This window comes from Mastacembelus armatus, chromosome 3 (assembly GCF_900324485.2).
Source record: "Mastacembelus armatus chromosome 3, fMasArm1.2, whole genome shotgun sequence".
NCBI classification, from domain to species: Eukaryota; Metazoa; Chordata; class Actinopteri; order Synbranchiformes; family Mastacembelidae; genus Mastacembelus; species Mastacembelus armatus.
In genome coordinates, this window is record NC_046635.1 from 23,862,774 (window position 1) to 23,879,429 (window position 16,656).

The 16,656-nt window shown below is 38.6% G+C and overlaps 1 protein-coding gene across 3 annotated transcripts in view; it reads left to right on the forward strand.

Moving 5' to 3' along the window:
* The window catches only part of LOC113122326 (insulin-like growth factor 1 receptor), a 40,132-nt gene that overhangs the window by 13,290 nt on the left and 10,186 nt on the right, over window positions 1-16,656 (forward strand). For all 3 annotated transcript variants that reach the window (XM_026293594.1, XM_026293595.1, XM_026293596.1), the window contains exons 4-11: window positions 11,972-12,275; window positions 12,597-12,733; window positions 13,144-13,288; window positions 14,428-14,636; window positions 14,855-14,981; window positions 15,206-15,441; window positions 16,101-16,268; window positions 16,351-16,558. In XM_026293594.1, the coding sequence (XP_026149379.1) occupies window positions 11,972-12,275; window positions 12,597-12,733; window positions 13,144-13,288; window positions 14,428-14,636; window positions 14,855-14,981; window positions 15,206-15,441; window positions 16,101-16,268; window positions 16,351-16,558 (1,534 nt within the window). The remainder of the gene's footprint in view (window positions 1-11,971; window positions 12,276-12,596; window positions 12,734-13,143; window positions 13,289-14,427; window positions 14,637-14,854; window positions 14,982-15,205; window positions 15,442-16,100; window positions 16,269-16,350; window positions 16,559-16,656) is intronic.

Below are 16,656 nucleotides of genomic sequence, written 5' to 3' on the forward strand. Positions count from 1 at the left end.
TAGTAGGTATTTTAGTAACTTGTGTTACTGGTACAGATTATTCAGATTGCTTTGCTCAAGGTCTTGGGATCTCTGAAATGTCTGAAGCAGTGAATAAGGAGACAAGAAAGAATGTAATAATTAATCTAACATTAGGTTTTATCAGTCAACACCCTTCATAGACTGTTTTTAGCAAGATATTGTTAAACAAGTACATTGTTTTAGGAGCTGCTGCTACATGGTGAGAGCAGTGTGTGTATGTTTACACACAAAAAAATGATGCTGATGCTTTTGATACTGTAAAACATTTTCCAAATTAATGTTTATCAAAGGTTTGTATTTTTGACATTAGTATCTCCCATCAACAACTATAGAAGACGATGAGTAAATGTCTTGCAGCAAGGTTTGCTGGTGTGGCTGCTGTCTGGTATATATCACTGAAAGGCATCATGCACTAACCAGAATTGCAGTGTGTTTTAAAATCAGTAATACTATTAAACCAACAAAACATACTAACTTGATGTAAAAATATGTAAGAAATACCCAGATTCTACTGGTTGCAGAAAAGTAGAATAAGAGTGAAAGGGGGGGGGAGGAAGTCAGCAAATGATGTGACGTACAGGGGATATGGGTATGTGTTGATGGATACATAGCAGCTTGGTGCTAAAGCTTTGTTCCACAAGGTTGTTTCAGTAATTTTAATAACATTGCGATTTAGGTGAAGTGTGTTGTGCAGGGGAGGACATAGCTTGTAAAACTGCTTTGTGGCTCTACCTCCTAAATTACCTGGCAACAGGACCTGTACCATACAGTGGAGTTGTACAGTACATGGCAAAACACATAAAGAACAACCACAAAGGCGATTTGTTAGAGTAAATCAAAGTAAGAGGAGCCTGGCTCCAGCAGAGAGGTCATGTTATCCAGACAGTCTGACTTGTGTGACCAAGTGCTTAGGGCATGAGAAATCCCTGTGACTACTAGTTCCTGCTGTGTCTAATCTCTATGATTAGGTTTATACCATAATATACAAACAGTACAGACACCAACTGTCTCACTTGATACGCCCTAATCAGGAGTTTGGTGAAGCTGGCTTGGGATAATGTTGTTGTCTGTTCAAATCCCTTGAAATTGAATTAGAAATGTTCTCCTTTCCCACAACATTTAGTACAAATATGTGTCAAGGATCAATTATAGTGACATGAAATTAATTTTGTGCTTTAGGAAAATCACATCAAAAATCAAATATTATTATCTTTTTATTTGACACTTGGCAGACAATTATATACAGCAGCTTCCCATCTATCAGTGACTGTATATGTTAAAATCTTTAACTTAATCTTTAACACATGAAATGCTCTTGGCATATTGTCGTGCTGCTGCTAACACTAAGAGACTTTTAATAGCATGCTAAAAACTAATGGCGCTAACAGAGAATGCAATATATTTTCTGTATATATCCGATTCTCATATATTTTTGTAATTGTATCATGATTTTTTTTATGTTTATGGTGAAACCCAGTGCATCATTGTGATTTTGAGTGGTCACCTCCTGAGTCAAAATTTCTTATGCATATACAAGTTGGGATTACACATGAAACAGGTGTAGGACCTCATAGATATCAGCCCACCACAACTAAAGTCATAACAAATGATGATATACACAACTAGTAATGCACTCTTTACCCCCTGACCCAGAACCCAGAGCCTTTCAGGCCTGGTAATTACAGGGACTGTTTTGTAAACTGGGCACATCCATGACTACTTTTAGTGAACAGTCACACCCATCCCTGGAATTCCTGGAAAAGAACATTACTGGTTTGGCTGTGTTAAAGTGCCTACTGTAATTATGTGGCCTTTAATTGTGCTCTGTTAACACCATCAGATCAGGATGAGCTGTGTCCAGGGACTGACATGAGTTTCTTCTTTGTGGATTTGGTTGGAATAGTTCATGTTTAGTTATAAAAGTTCATTTTCCATAATTTCACTCTGACCACACAACAAAAACAATGAAAGGAGAAAGCAAGGCTAAATACTTGGGCCTTGTTGGAATTTTTTTTTTTTTTTTTTTTGTCTTTTTGTATTTATAGCTTGAGTTCTGCATTACTTGTATGTGTAATTGCCTTATGAAACTTCTGTATTTGTTGGGTATTTAACAAGCTTCATATAGTGTAAAAAAGTAAAACCATTAACATTTGGTACATTTTATGACATTTCTATTAATATTAATATGTGTGTATATATATATATATATATATATATATATATATATATATTTTTTTTTTTTTTTTTTTCTTGTCATTTTCCCATTATAAAGAAAAATGGCATGGCACACACACACCACAGATAGCAGGTAAATGCCAGCTACAAATTTGAAACTTTGCTCTTAGTAACATGGAAAAAATTGTCCTGCTTAAATTAATAATCAATATTTTATTTTTTCTCTCCATTTCCAAAATTGACATTTCAAACCAATTATTAACATAACAATTATTGCTACTGATCTCCAGCCACTTTTGGTAGTTGATGGTTATTTAGTACGTGGGCTAATCCAGTATAGCAATTAATCAATTCATTACTTTCACTGACCTCTGGTTATACTGTTGAGTGTGCTTGGGTTTTGATCAGAGTGTCTGGTACATCTTCATAAAGTCATGGTTTTATTATGGATGAACAGGAGTCAGCTTTACAAAGCAATAGCGAGTGAATTTCCAAAAGACACATGTCTTGAATTCTGGTTGAGAAAAGTTGGCCACATGTTGTAAGGCTGCCAGAAAGGTAGGTCATTAGTACAGCCAACCAGTCAAAGCTTGCACAAGTTTAACAGGAGTCTTATATACTGCCTCCTTCACTTTCTCCATCAAATTCCAGGGATGTTTACTTCTTCCAGCAATAGCAACACAAAGACTCAGGAATGTAGAAACTCCTTTTCATGCAGTGTGTGTGTCTGTAACTGGGTGGCAGGAGTAGAGGTTTACATTTCATGGCTTTATGTACTTACTAATTTCATATACACATTTTGACTTAAAGTGGATCGATGTGAGTGTGCAGCACTTCAAAACCAGCCTGCACTTGGCACTGACTGTTGATTCACTCTGTTGCTTTGAGAGATGAATCAGCTGTAGGGTAGATGAGTTAACGATATTAAATCTGATAATATGTGATATGATAATGTGATAACGACGGACCCAGTCCAAGAGAAAATAGGCAAGTGATAGAAAGGTTGGGGTTAGTGGTGTCTCTGATATTTCTTCAGTTAGTATAACATTTTATTTTTTCATTCAGATTGTGGATTACTCAACCCGTTATAGATCTGTTTTAATTTTTCTTACAGAACAACTGTAATGATTTAAGGCATCTTTCAATGGTTGACGCCCTCTTGCTATTTACTGGATTTTGACATTTTCCCAAAAAACAGTCCCCCTGTTAGGCATATTTTTAGGATGATAAACATTGCATATTCTTTCACGGACTAATATGGCCTGGTTTGTATGCTTGGTGTCAATGACTTTGTTTACCATTATAATGTGTGCTGCCATATTACTTTGCTGTGCCTTATGTTCATCTTCTGCTCAGTGTACATTTTTGCTGATTTGTTGACATGAGAAGTACTGAGAGTTGTTTTCAGGTTTTTTCAGCAAAATATTTTAATTCAGTTTTACACAGAGATATGTAAACACCTCAAATTAGAGGTTTTTTTTGGTTTACATTGTTCTTACAGTGAAGTTTGTGGTTCAGTGAACCTCCCTTTTGAAAGACAAAATGGTCAGTGCCTTCTTGTGTTTACGTGTGTGATTCCTCATCCGTGTTCCACTGCACAATGCTCTGGTTCTTGAGAGGATTGGCACATAGACCAAGTATAAAAGCCAGAACTGATTCTTAGAGTGAGCTGTCTCAACCATTATAGCTTAATGTAAATATAACCCATAGAAGTTACAGATTCCTGTTGTTTCTATTTTTGTTATTTCTGAAATTCTGTTAGTCCCTCTGGAGCAATAACCATTGTGGTACCTGTTCTAATCTTAACTGAACATGTAGCAGCAGGTGTCAGAAAACAGCTCATATGATAGCCCCTCAAAACCCCGTCCACCTTATTATAGTCTGGCCTCTGTGAAGGCTCTGGGGACTGAAGTATTTCATTTTTTGTCTTGTCTTTTCCAGGTCAGTCTGAATGGGGATGCCAGAAATTCCTTTTGTCTGTAGTTTTTCTGTAGTGTCAGCTGATCTCACCAATATTTGTTCTCAACAAGGTTAACTTTTGGCTCTGTTTAGACTAGGTTGAACAGGATATTTTTTCTGATGGTGTTTCATATTCTTTGCCCAGCCACACTTTAACACACTTTAAGACAATGACAGCAATTTAAACTGTAGAGAATTTGTGTTGAAGTGTTATTTTTATAGGAGGTTCACAGTTATACAATTCTTCCTTGAAGCAGAATCCATTTTCTGAAGCCATTCTGCCTTCTTCTACTCTCTGTGCTGGTGTTTCACCAAAGGCAGGAATCCACACACACAGAGTGGACAGCAGGGCAGATAGGCTTACTGTACATGAAATACAACTTTTGCAAGGAAAAAGCACCCGTTAAACAAGACTGAACTTGCAGATGAGCACTATTTTAGCTGTGCCTGCAGCTTCTCATCCTCCTGGGACTCTGTTAAGTACAGCAAGCTTGTTAGGCTAAGAGCTAATTCCCATAAACAAGCCTAAACTAAAGCTTGCTGTATGTACGCTAACTATCTGTCCATTTTGCCACAAACCTAAAAAATGTGCAGGTTGTTATAGATTATGTATCTGCGATGTCAGCTGGCCCTTCCTGCCTGTACTAGTGTTTCCTGCCCAGCAGTGAATCCATATTAGCAGTAAGAGAGAGGAGAACAAGGAATGAATCCATATTAGTGACTGATTTCATTTGAAACTTTTTAAACTTCAGAAGTTATTGATTTTATTTTATTTAGAATTTATGTTTGCTACCAGAGACTATTGCTATTTTGCTAAGTTAATATCTGCTCTTATTTATTGTAGAAATTGCTGTTGCTCTAAATTTGTCCTTTTACTATATTACTATAACATATTTTTAATAATATAACTTAAGTGTGGCAATAATGTACTAATTAAAATAATATTTACCACCATGGACTACTGGCTCTTATGTTTCATAGTCACCACATCAGACTATCACACACAGCAGGTGACTTAATAAACATAAAATGAAAGATTACTGTGATGAGGTGACAGGCGGTGGGATCTTCTCAGACCAGAATGAAACATGTCCAGTTTTCCGTCACATGTCCAGTTTTCCCTCACCAAGAATAATGTGTAATGTAATAATGTGCTTCATCTGTTATTGTTTTCCCTTTGAATAGGCTGTAATTATCAGCTTTTTCTGACTACACATGACCTCACACTGGGTGGGGCAAAGGAAGAGAAGGAGAAAATCCACTATTACTTTTAATATTCCTGTCAGCAACACTGTGCAAACCATAGCTCTTTATCTGTACTGTAACAGCTTAAAATGACCAGTGCCTGTATATGTTGCTAGTGTTAAAATATTCTAGATATGATTCTACATAGATGTGATGATGCCAGGTTGAGTTGTCTTTTACACCCAAATAATTTATTATTTTAATTGCAAATGAACCCAGTGAAGCTAGCTTTGAGTCATCTAATTTGGGATCCAAAACAGGACTACTACAGCCAATAAAAACTATATATATCTCCTCTGTCCTCTATATCTATGTTTGTTCTAAGACTGACTTCCCAGTATTCCTAGTAATTATCTCCATTCAAATGCTGTGCAGGTTTAAGCAAATTTCCAAAACTTTTACAAAATACAATGCGAATCTAAGGTTATGATTGTGTAAGAAAAAAATGACAGCAATACTTCTGTAACCCTTTTTACATTGGGCTGCTTTGTTATTTTGAATATAGTGATTTTGATTGTTCACAGATGGCAGCCCAGCCACAGCTGTTACAGTCTATGATGTGCTCAGTCTTTATTGTTGTCCCTGTTGCTCAAAGCACTTTGTGAGTTCCTGGGGTTTGTCAGGCTGGACTGACTGGAAGGTTGTCATCTCTCTAGCTGTCTCATGCATTTGACCAACTGAACTGACTGGCTGGTTGTGATGCCTGATATCTGGGAGAAGCTCAAGGGATGAACAGGACAGTACTGCTCAGCCATGTAGAACTGGGAACAGACTGAATGAATGGCTATCCTTGTTCCACTGATGCGAATCAGCCTGTAGACATGACACACACTATTGACTGACTGGTTTTCTGAATGACTGATTCACTGACTGAACCTACACAGTGACAGACAGTCTGGTTTGTAACAGAACATGCTTTGTATGAGACTGAAATATTGTTTTGTTTTCTGTCCATAGTACTGTATACTGAAACACTCTTTAAGGACATGGTGTTTGTGCAGTTTGGAAATAGGGTCAGTATAAAGATGGGAAAAACATTGTGAGTATGGAAACATCACTTACCTTAACTTTTCAGTAACTTTTAGTGGCCTGTGTAAGTTTGTAAGTGCAAATCAAAGTGCTCGTCAAGGTAGCAGATGCACCTCTTGGGAGGGAGAGAATTACATCTAGACCTGCCCAAACCAGTAAGTTCAGTGATGAAGTGCACGTTTTGAGCAACAACATTAAAGCAACAACATTAAAGGAAAAACTGCATGGAATTAGTTTTAACATAAAATCACTGATCACATTGAGTGATTTCCAGTTTGACAAGACTTAACATTTTATCTGAGATATTTTGATCTTATGTTGACAAAGCATATTGCCTGCAAATTGGTGGATGTTTTTCATTTATGGAAAAAAACATGAGCAATCAACACTAAAATTATAAAAGTGGTTTAATTGGATAAAAGATGTTTACTCTCCAGAAGGCTTGTCAAGCATGAAAGGAAAGAACACAAGGAGTTAGTGTTCAGATACATCTGTTGTTGAATAACTTTGTTGAGGGTTGGACTTCAGAAATATTAACTGATGCATTTCCAGTCAGTAGTGCTGGAATTGGAACACATACAGATCTTTGTGTTTTTGAATCAACTGTGCTGTCATCAGTCTAGATATCTGCCTTTCCTTGTTTTTGTTGTGCTATTTTGCTGAGAAGTATAAACCGTTAAAGCCTGCAGCATCATCATGGCAACTGTGTGGAACATCATGTTCCTATCACACCTAGGAGGAATGTTAAAATGAACAATAACATTTAGAAAGGCCTTTAATTCTGGATCAGCTGGTCAAGCAGAAGAGAGAAAAAACAGCTGTGCACTTGCCACTTTCATTGTTTGAACAGTCAAACTGAATGAAACTAAAGTTGTAGTGGCTGCTGGATTATGGAGCCAGAATAGTGACTGTTAAACGTTGGCACTGGAAAATAACACATTTGGACTGGAAACAAAATTGGAACTGAGGAATTAAACATTGGCATTTGTACTGAACAAAAAAAACTTTATCATTAAAAGAAAAATTAAAACAAAAACATTTGCAATCTTCTCAGTTTTTGTTGATGTAGGTTTGCTTTCATTGCCAGAGTTGTTTCATTCAGTGACTAAAACAGCACCGTGGATTGTGATAATTTGGAGAAAAGCCATTATGTAATTTTTTTTCAATATTAATACATTTTTTTCAGTGCTTTCTGTAATTTCTCAATGTTTTATTTCTCAGTTTCTAAGTGTTTTTAGCACTAAGTTCTATTTTATTAGTACCAAAGTTTATTTTTCAGTGCCAAAGACTGTCACTGTCACTGTTCTGGCTCCATATTGAATAAGTTGGTTTAGAAGCAACAAACCAGAAATTTTCTTGCCATCTGGCAGGTGACTGGAATAAATTTCCCAGCACCCATCCTGCTAAGCTGGTATTTCTGTTTCCCTGAAAGCCCTGTATCGGCTTTTTTGATCCACAGTGCTATCTATATCCCGCAGCCAGAGTGGTGTGTAATGACCGAATGGAAAACATGAATTGTTTTACTGTGCAACTTACAGTAACTTCCTCTAACCCCAATACTCCTTATGGACTAAAGTTAAATACACAGGAAATAAGTCATATAATTTATGTATTAATTTGAGTATAAAAACCAAATGCACAAAAATATCCATTAGACAGTAACGTTTTTCTTTCAACAAGGTTTTATCGTCGTATGACTGTGATGAAATAAAAGATGCCTTTTTCTAATATTTTCAATTAAATAATTTCACTTGCTATAAATAACAACTAATTTCACATGTGGCTCACTCTCTGTGCACCACCAGCTTTGTTCTGTTTATGTTCATTAATGTTTTCTGGCTCCCCTATTTGGTAGCCCTGCCAACTTTGTGTGTGTGTGTGTGTGTGTGTGTGTAAAAACGCAGGATATGTTAAATGGTGTTTTTTCTTTTCTTTTCTTCTACCACCTCCTTATCTCCACCTCCCCTCCTACATCTTCCTGTTCTGTAGTTCATTCTTTTTCTTATCCACTCTCTACATTTACCGGTCCTCTTCCACCACTACTCCTCTACCTCCTCCCCTTGTGCTGCAGCTCTGCATCAATCAGTATCTGATAAGCTAATAAGGAGGGGATGTAGAATAAAAGCTGGGATCTGTTATATACCAGCCATCCAGTGGAATGCAGTTGTACATAGTATACACATCCACCTCTGTCCACCTGATAACGATGGAGTCATTGGGTAAGTATAAGAGGCTACAGGCTAGCAGCTCCAGTCTGAGCCAAACGTCAGGTAGCTATTATCTCCTTCCCGTCCCCCAGGTTTCTGCATGACCCAAGGCTGTACATTATCACATTGCAGAATTACACCTTTCTAGCACCGTTCCCATCACCCTATCACAAAGGTCAGAGGGTGAGATGGAGTCGGGGGGCAGTTGGGGCTCTGAGCAGAGAAAAGAACATTGTGTGCCAGAGAAATACCGCACTGATTTCCTCCTGCTGAGCACAAACAGGCTGCTGAATGGTTGGTGGGACCACCCAGTCTGTAGGTTGATTGGCCTCTGTGGAGGCAGGAGGCAGCCTGGAAGGTCATCTCATGGTCACTGCCTGATGACAGTCGATGTTTTCTTCCCAAAATTAGACATCAACCTGAAAGAAATTACTTTTGTAAATAGAAAAATGGATAAACAAGTTATGACCAGACTGCCTCAAACACCTGGCAGATACTGTGTTTGGGTTTCTGTTTGCAGTTGACATTGAAAATAGGGATTCCCCCTCACAGGTGTGTAGGAATGGTTTGAGTATGAATGTATTTTGTATTTTGTATTTGGTTAACATCAGTGTTGTGTATTTCAAGAAGGCTGTGCAATTTGCTCAGCAGTTCAATGTGGTGACAAACAATAAAATATGATCATAAAAATGAAAAAGTACTGGCAGCTTTTGATGGGCTGTAGCTCAAAAAGGCCTCTTTCCCTTCTGTAGTTCTGTTTTGGTGGTTTGTGAAACATACAAACAAACCTTTATTTTGAAACATTAATTTCCAGAGAGTAAATGCATGTTGCCCAAAGCACAGCAATTCTTTTGACTTCAGCTCAATTTCAATTTTAAGCAAAAAATGAATGGTATCATATTTCAAATGTGCATAATTGGTAATTTAAATGACTGGATATAAACTTTTTACTATGTTACTTCTACATTTTATGTAGTGTTTCTGTATACTTTAACTACTGATTGAGAAAATATTAATCATTAGTGGATATAACTGTTAGTTGGAGCTTTATTGTTTTCAGCCTAAACATTGAACATATCATAAACAGTACATTTCATTGTTTAGGGATTACTTGTATATTGTATAAATATAGTGTTTCTATTGCAGGTTTGTCTCCTGAAAACACTTTCTCAAGCTTTGAGCTCTAAGTTAGAGAAATAAAAGATCACACAGATGGCTGGAGCTTTTCTGGTGCAATTCAGGCCCCAGGAATGACTTCCTATTCCAATTTGACATCTGTTTTTGGAAGCTTGACTTCTAAGAGCCTTACAGTCAGCAACCAACTCTTTCAGCATACCCAATTAAAAAGCCCAGTAATAACACGAGTACAAATTGCAAGTATGCTGAGAAAAACATTAATTCTGGCGTCATTCTTTGTAAATTGCTGAAATATAAATAAGTGACGAGCAGTAGGCACATCCTCTGGCCCAGTGTCTTCAGTTTGTTTGACAGAGCCAATGGAAGCAACATGTTGAAACATGTTTTATCATTCAGCATCCCATAAACAACACATACTTTGCTTTGTTTGGTTTTTGTTTAAACAAAGCCTCTGCAAAACCTAAGTGGTTGACATAATCCAAATCACAGTTTTTTCTTCATTTTGTCTTTTGTTCAGGTATTCATTCCCTTTTTTTATTTATGCCTTACATGATATATACTAACACACAAATTGTTCCAAACTGTGATTTGTAGTGTTTCTATAGGACCTAGGCTTTGTTTTTGTGGCAGGCCATGTCACTGCTTTGCTTTGACAGTTTTTACCATTACTCTCTGTGGATCAGCTTCTGGAAATGGGGTTGGTTCAGGGTGGATGCTAAACTGTGATTTTCTTTTCCTTTTTTTCTCTTTCTTCTATCTACTAAGTTTCTGTGTCTTTTGTTGTAACTGTGTGGTATTAATGGCTTCAGTGGAACTGCTTCCATTGCTATTAAAAATTGCACTTCATGGAGGTCCATACTGGCAGCATTTATTTTCCATTTAAGGCAAATTTTATTTATATAATTCAGGATCACAAAACACAAATTTTCCTCAAGGGCGTTTACAATCTTTACAACTAAGTGCTCTCTGTGCTAGATAAGGATGAACTTCCCAAAAAATCCTTTCATTAAAAGAAGAAATATAAGGAAGACCAACAGAGAAGCGATCCTTTTTTCAGGACGGACATATGTAAACACAGGCAAAATATGCACAGAATAGAGCAGCCCATAGTAGATATATAGTATAAATGACACCAAATTGATTATAAATATATATATATATATATATATATATATATATAGCAGCTTTCCATTACAGACAGGACTGGACCAACACTCTGGACTGGAAAGAGGACAGATTACACAAAATCACCATTAATACAGAAAGGGAAAAAGAGAGAAGAAGGAAGAGGCCGTGACTCCTTCTTGAGGACAAAGATCCAGATCCAAAACATCTGGACAGATACACTGACAGCTTGAGGAGCGAGAATGAGGTCCCAGCACTTCTTCTGGAACTCTTCAGTCAGTTTTTTCAATTAGTTTAGGGCAGGGTTCCCTAACCCTGGTCTTCCAGGGCCATTGCCCTGCCTGTTCTCCAGCTATACCTGCTGTTACAGTTTCTGATTGGTTGAACACACCTGATCCAGGTAATCAGCGGTGGGTGGGGCAGGGATAGCTGGAAAACAAGCAGGGCAGTAGAACTCGAGGAACATGGTTTGGTGATGCCTGGTTTAGAGCGACAATAAAGCGGATCCAAGGTACTTGTGGTAGTGCTTTTTGGGAAACTCAGATTGAAGATGTTTTGCCATTGTGGATCTGGGATGAAGTTCATGAAACAGTGTTATGCAAAAGCTCTGACACATCTGTAAAGTGCACGTTATGGATGAGAGAGTGGTAAATACTTCTTGTTCCAACGGATCTAGACTGACACTCTAAACTGGTATTAAACAAATCCATTGGACTAAAACACTAAGAAACCATTCCAAAAAAGCTCTAGTGTGGATTGTATTTCATTAAAGCACAATTATTCGGTTGAAATACAGCATCACTTAATTTAATTTAGTCAATTAGGTGTACTCTATGCAGCCCTCATATGTAAATACAGCTGTCAGATGTGTGGTTATTTTGTTGAAGGAATCCAACTGCGATGACAGGCAATAAGATCTGGCATTCCCATTATATATAATAATGTATAGCAGTGGATCAACATGTTCATATCTGTTGATATCAACTGGAAAAAATGTGAAAACCTAAAAAATAGTGTTTTGTTTGCACGGCATTGGTAAATAATAGCCTCGGCTCTCTCTGTCTCCTCACCAGAGTGCCCAGAAATTTGTCCACGGCGAGCGTGCACAGCAGACGGCGAGTGCTGCCACCCTCAGTGTCTGGGCAGCTGCACAGTCCCTGGCAGTGACACAGCATGTGCCGCATGTGTGCATTACTACCACCAAGGGCGCTGTGTGGCTGACTGCCCTCCCGGCACCTACAAGTTCGAGGGTTGGCGCTGCATCAGTGCTGAGCTTTGCTCCAAGGTTCACCCTCCTGAGTTTGATAGCTTCATCATCCATGGTGGAGAGTGCATGCCCGAATGCCCATCTGGATACACACGCACAGCAACCAACAGGTGAGCTGCAGTCTGCCCTGAGGCAAAATGGAGCCATTGGGTGCTGGTTATTATTGAGGTCACATTTGAACCAATTCCACACCCTGGTGTTATTTCATTTTGAGTTTCATCAGTACAAGACCAGTATAATACACCAGCTGCAATAAACAGCAGTTACTTTATATTATTAAAGTGTTTATGTTATTAACATGTTTGATTACATCTTGGTATTTCTAGTAGATGTCACTTAACTAATCCAGTGACACACTGACACAAACTACAAGAGTTTAGCAAAGCACATCAATAAAATTACATACCTTGTAATTTGCATCCCCTTTTCAGTATGTTCTGTACAGCCTGTGATGGTCTGTGTGATAAAGTGTGTGAGGAGAAGGTCATCGACTCGATGGACGCTGCTCAGTCTCTCAAAGGCTGCACTGTTATCAAAGGCAACCTGCATATCAACATCCGCAGAGGCCGTAAGTACTGCAGCGTGTCACAGCAGCACTACAGTTAATATTAACATTCCCAAGCCATGTCCGCAGTGAGTTCTCATTAACTTCACCATCTTTCAGTAACTATGAAAGCACAACTGATGATGACAATAGTGAACCTGTAAGACATTACTTGCAGATTTCCCAGTCTGGGGAAATTCAGATATCTGGTAATATTTTAATAATAATATCTGGTAATATTTTTTATACACATACAAAGAAATATTTCAAATGTGCCGTTACACAGCAGCATGGAATGAAAAACATTTACAGTTCAGCCTGACTATAATAGTGAAATCATTAATAAAAAGTGTGAGTAAGGGCCTAAATTAATAGAAAAGGCGTAATAAGAGGTGAATTGAAGATAACAGTAGTATGTCTTTGCATGTTTTTAGATAACATGGTGGCAGAGTTGGAGAGTTTCACAGGTTTGATCCAGAGAGTGACAGGTTATGTGCGGATCAGACACTCCCACACTCTGACCTCGCTGGCCTTCCTCCGCAGCCTCCGATACATCGATGGAGAAGAGCTTTTGGACGAGTAGGAACTCATACACACAAAAACAATCCCATCTTTAGTCACCAACTCTCCTAGTATAGACTGGTGTTGGTATATGGTCATAGTCTTGAGTTCAGGACTACTATTGTGTTCTGCTGAATTGTCCTTTCACTATTAAGTGTTCTCCTGACTGGTAATTATCCTACTGAATAGTGCTCAGCTCTATAGTCGATAGGCTGAACAAAATATTGACTTGCTGACTTGACTGCTGCTACTCTAATGTGAGGAAGACACTTTTCCATTTTTATTCTCTTTTATTCTGTTTTCCTGTTGCTGTGAGGATTGTTGTATTATCCAAGCAGTGTAATCGTGCAAGCACTAGTGTTCTAGTATGGCTAGTTTCAGTCATTAAAGACACAGCAGGACAGAGAGAAAAATGCGTAACTTTGAGGGTGAGGACCACATTGTATTTTATTTAGGACAGACATTTACTATCATCACTAGTTTCAACTAGAGTATCGTATTTTCAACTGGAAATGGAAATCCACTAATGGAAGTCAACAACAGAAGTGCCCAGAACGCCCTGCTGTCACCACCACTTTTTTTATAATAAGACCTTGAATGCAACATAACTACCTACAGTCAGGGTCATGGGGAGGCCTTCACTCCCTCCTGTTTATCCTTGAGTTCACAGGAGTCCAACTGTCCCACAACCCACATTACTATCATTGCTGAATGTCTGGATGTTACTCTTAAAAACTCTCCTCATAAAGATAAAGATGTCCCTGGAAAATCTGGTTTCCCAGGTGATTTTTATCTCTCTTTAACTATCCCCTTTGCTGTCAAACTGGGTCATTAAAGCACCAGCTGAAAATGGAGACCTACTGAAAAGAGTGAAGTAGTTTGCTACTGCCTTTTAATCTGTTAGCATAGCTTCCCCTTATAGAAAACAATTACTGAGCCTATAGGAGTTTCCACCTATTTAAACCATCTTTAGACAAGTTGCACATTTTTTATAAGGCACTGAAAAAAGACATTAGCCTTGAGGGGAAAATGGGCTTTACCTGGACAGGAATCTCAGTACACGCAATAAGCTGAAGAAACCTTATATGGTGAATGCAGAATTAAGAAGCACATTGCTGACTATCATTCCTTCATCCCTTCCTGTTTCTGCCTTTTAGCATGTATGCCTTCTTGGCATTTGACAACCAGCAGCTCCAGTATCTTTGGGACTGGAAGCAGCACAACCTCACCATCAAAACAGGAAAGCTGTACTTCAGAGCCAACCCCAAGCTCTGCATGTCTGAGATCCGCAGCATGTGGGACAAGACAGGCATCCAAGGCCCCTTTGATGAGAGTGATTTCCGAAACAACGGAGACAGAGCCAGCTGTAAGGGTCAAACAAGCTTCTTTCCGAAAACCACAAACATTTAAATTGTTATGTTCAGTACATGTGCAGCAGTAACTGTAGTTTTCTAGCAGTTTGCAAACACCTGAGCCTCATGTTTTTCCGCACCACGTGTCAGTTTTTACTGCATTGTCAACTGCATATGTAAAAAAAACAAATTGAAGTACTTTGACTTTAACTCTATTCTTATTCCCTTCTAGGTGAAAGCACTATCCTGAAATTTAAGTCCAACAGCACCAGCAGTACAAGGATCAAACTGACCTGGGAACGCTACCGGCCCCCTGACTACAGAGACCTTATCAGCTTTATTGTCTACTACAAGGAGGCGTATGTTTTTTTTTTTTTTTTGTTGTTTTTTTTCCCAGTAGTTCCAGTCATCAGCTTTTTCCTTTCCTACACTATTACTGATACTTACACATTATCCTCAAGTAAGACTATTCATGAATTTAATTATACTGAACAACAAAGGAGCCAGTACTATACATAAACGGGGTGAGCCAGCTATATAGTCATTCAATATTAATCTCTTGACACGATCATTCCTTCTTCAGGCCATATCAGAACATCACAGAGTTTGAGGGACAGGATGGTTGTGGCTCCAACAGTTGGAATATGGTGGATGTAGAGCTGAGACCAGACAAGGACTCAGACCCAGGAGTTCTCCTGTCTAACCTGAAGCCCTGGACGCAGTATGCTATATTCGTCAAAGCTATCACACTCATGGTGGAGGACAAACATATGCCAAGTGCCAAGAGCAAGGTGGTCTACATCCGCACGAGCCCTTCAGGTAAAACAAGTTAATTTGATAGGCTCCTGGTTGCATCATCTTACATAAGTGACTGCGCAGTAGTGGGAATGTTAGAGGTCATTCCAAGTGAAGATGTGACTATAGCAGACAGACAGAAAAAAACAGCATTCAATACTGGTTGTAGCAGTGCTAAAACCTTCAAAAGGGAAACCTTACAAATACCACAATGAACTTCTTTCTCTGTGATAATTACATTTGGCCTCACCAGAACACATTTTCAAACAGGTAATGCTCTGTTCACATTTCTGTTTGTTTTTCCAAATAGATGAGAGATGATGCCATTGTGATTATATATCTGGATTTAATCCAAATATACTGTAAGAGGAAGAGAGTAGAGGAAGAGTGCTTCTAAATAAACACAGCTGCAATTCAAATCGATGAAGAAAAAAAAGATTTACACAAACTGTAATATAGTTACATGAAATGAAAGGCTGCTTTAAACAATTCCAGCTGCACTCTAAAGACATAGCAGTGCTGTGATGTCAGTAAATCACATCTGGACCAGCAGACTCTGTACCCCTGCCTGAAGGAGAGAAGTTTCCCAAAAGTTCATTAAAAACAATGAAGTTCATGAAGCAGCCACATAGTGATGATAGTGACTCACATTAGAATAAGTTAGACTTTTGTGCCTCTTTCAGCGCCCTCAATGCCTCAGGATGTGCGGGCATACTCCAACTCATCTACACAGTTGGTTGTGCGTTGGCTGCCCCCTGTCTCACCCAATGGAAATCAGACATACTACCTGGTCAGATGGCAGCAACAGTCTGAAGACAGGGAGCTGTACCAGCACAACTACTGCTCTAAAGGTACACAAGTACACATGCACAAACATCTACACTTACCTTTGCTGTTACTTGTTGACTAGACATCCTCCTCTTCCTCCTGCAGAGTTAAAGATCCCCATAAGGATTGCTGCCATAGGTGTAGGAGACCAGGAAGAAGATACCAAGCCTACAAAGCCAGATCCTGAGGGGACAGATAAGGGCCCATGTTGCCCCTGCCCCAAGTCAATGGAGGATCTGGAGGATGAAGCTGCTGATGCCTCATACCGAAAAGTTTTTGAAAATTTTTTGCACAACTCCATTTTTACACCAAGGTAACATGCCCATCATTGTTTCATTGTCTAGTATAAAGGTGTGAATAGACTATGGCATTCTTTAACATCATCATTAGAGTTTTGTTTTCAGTAGTTGG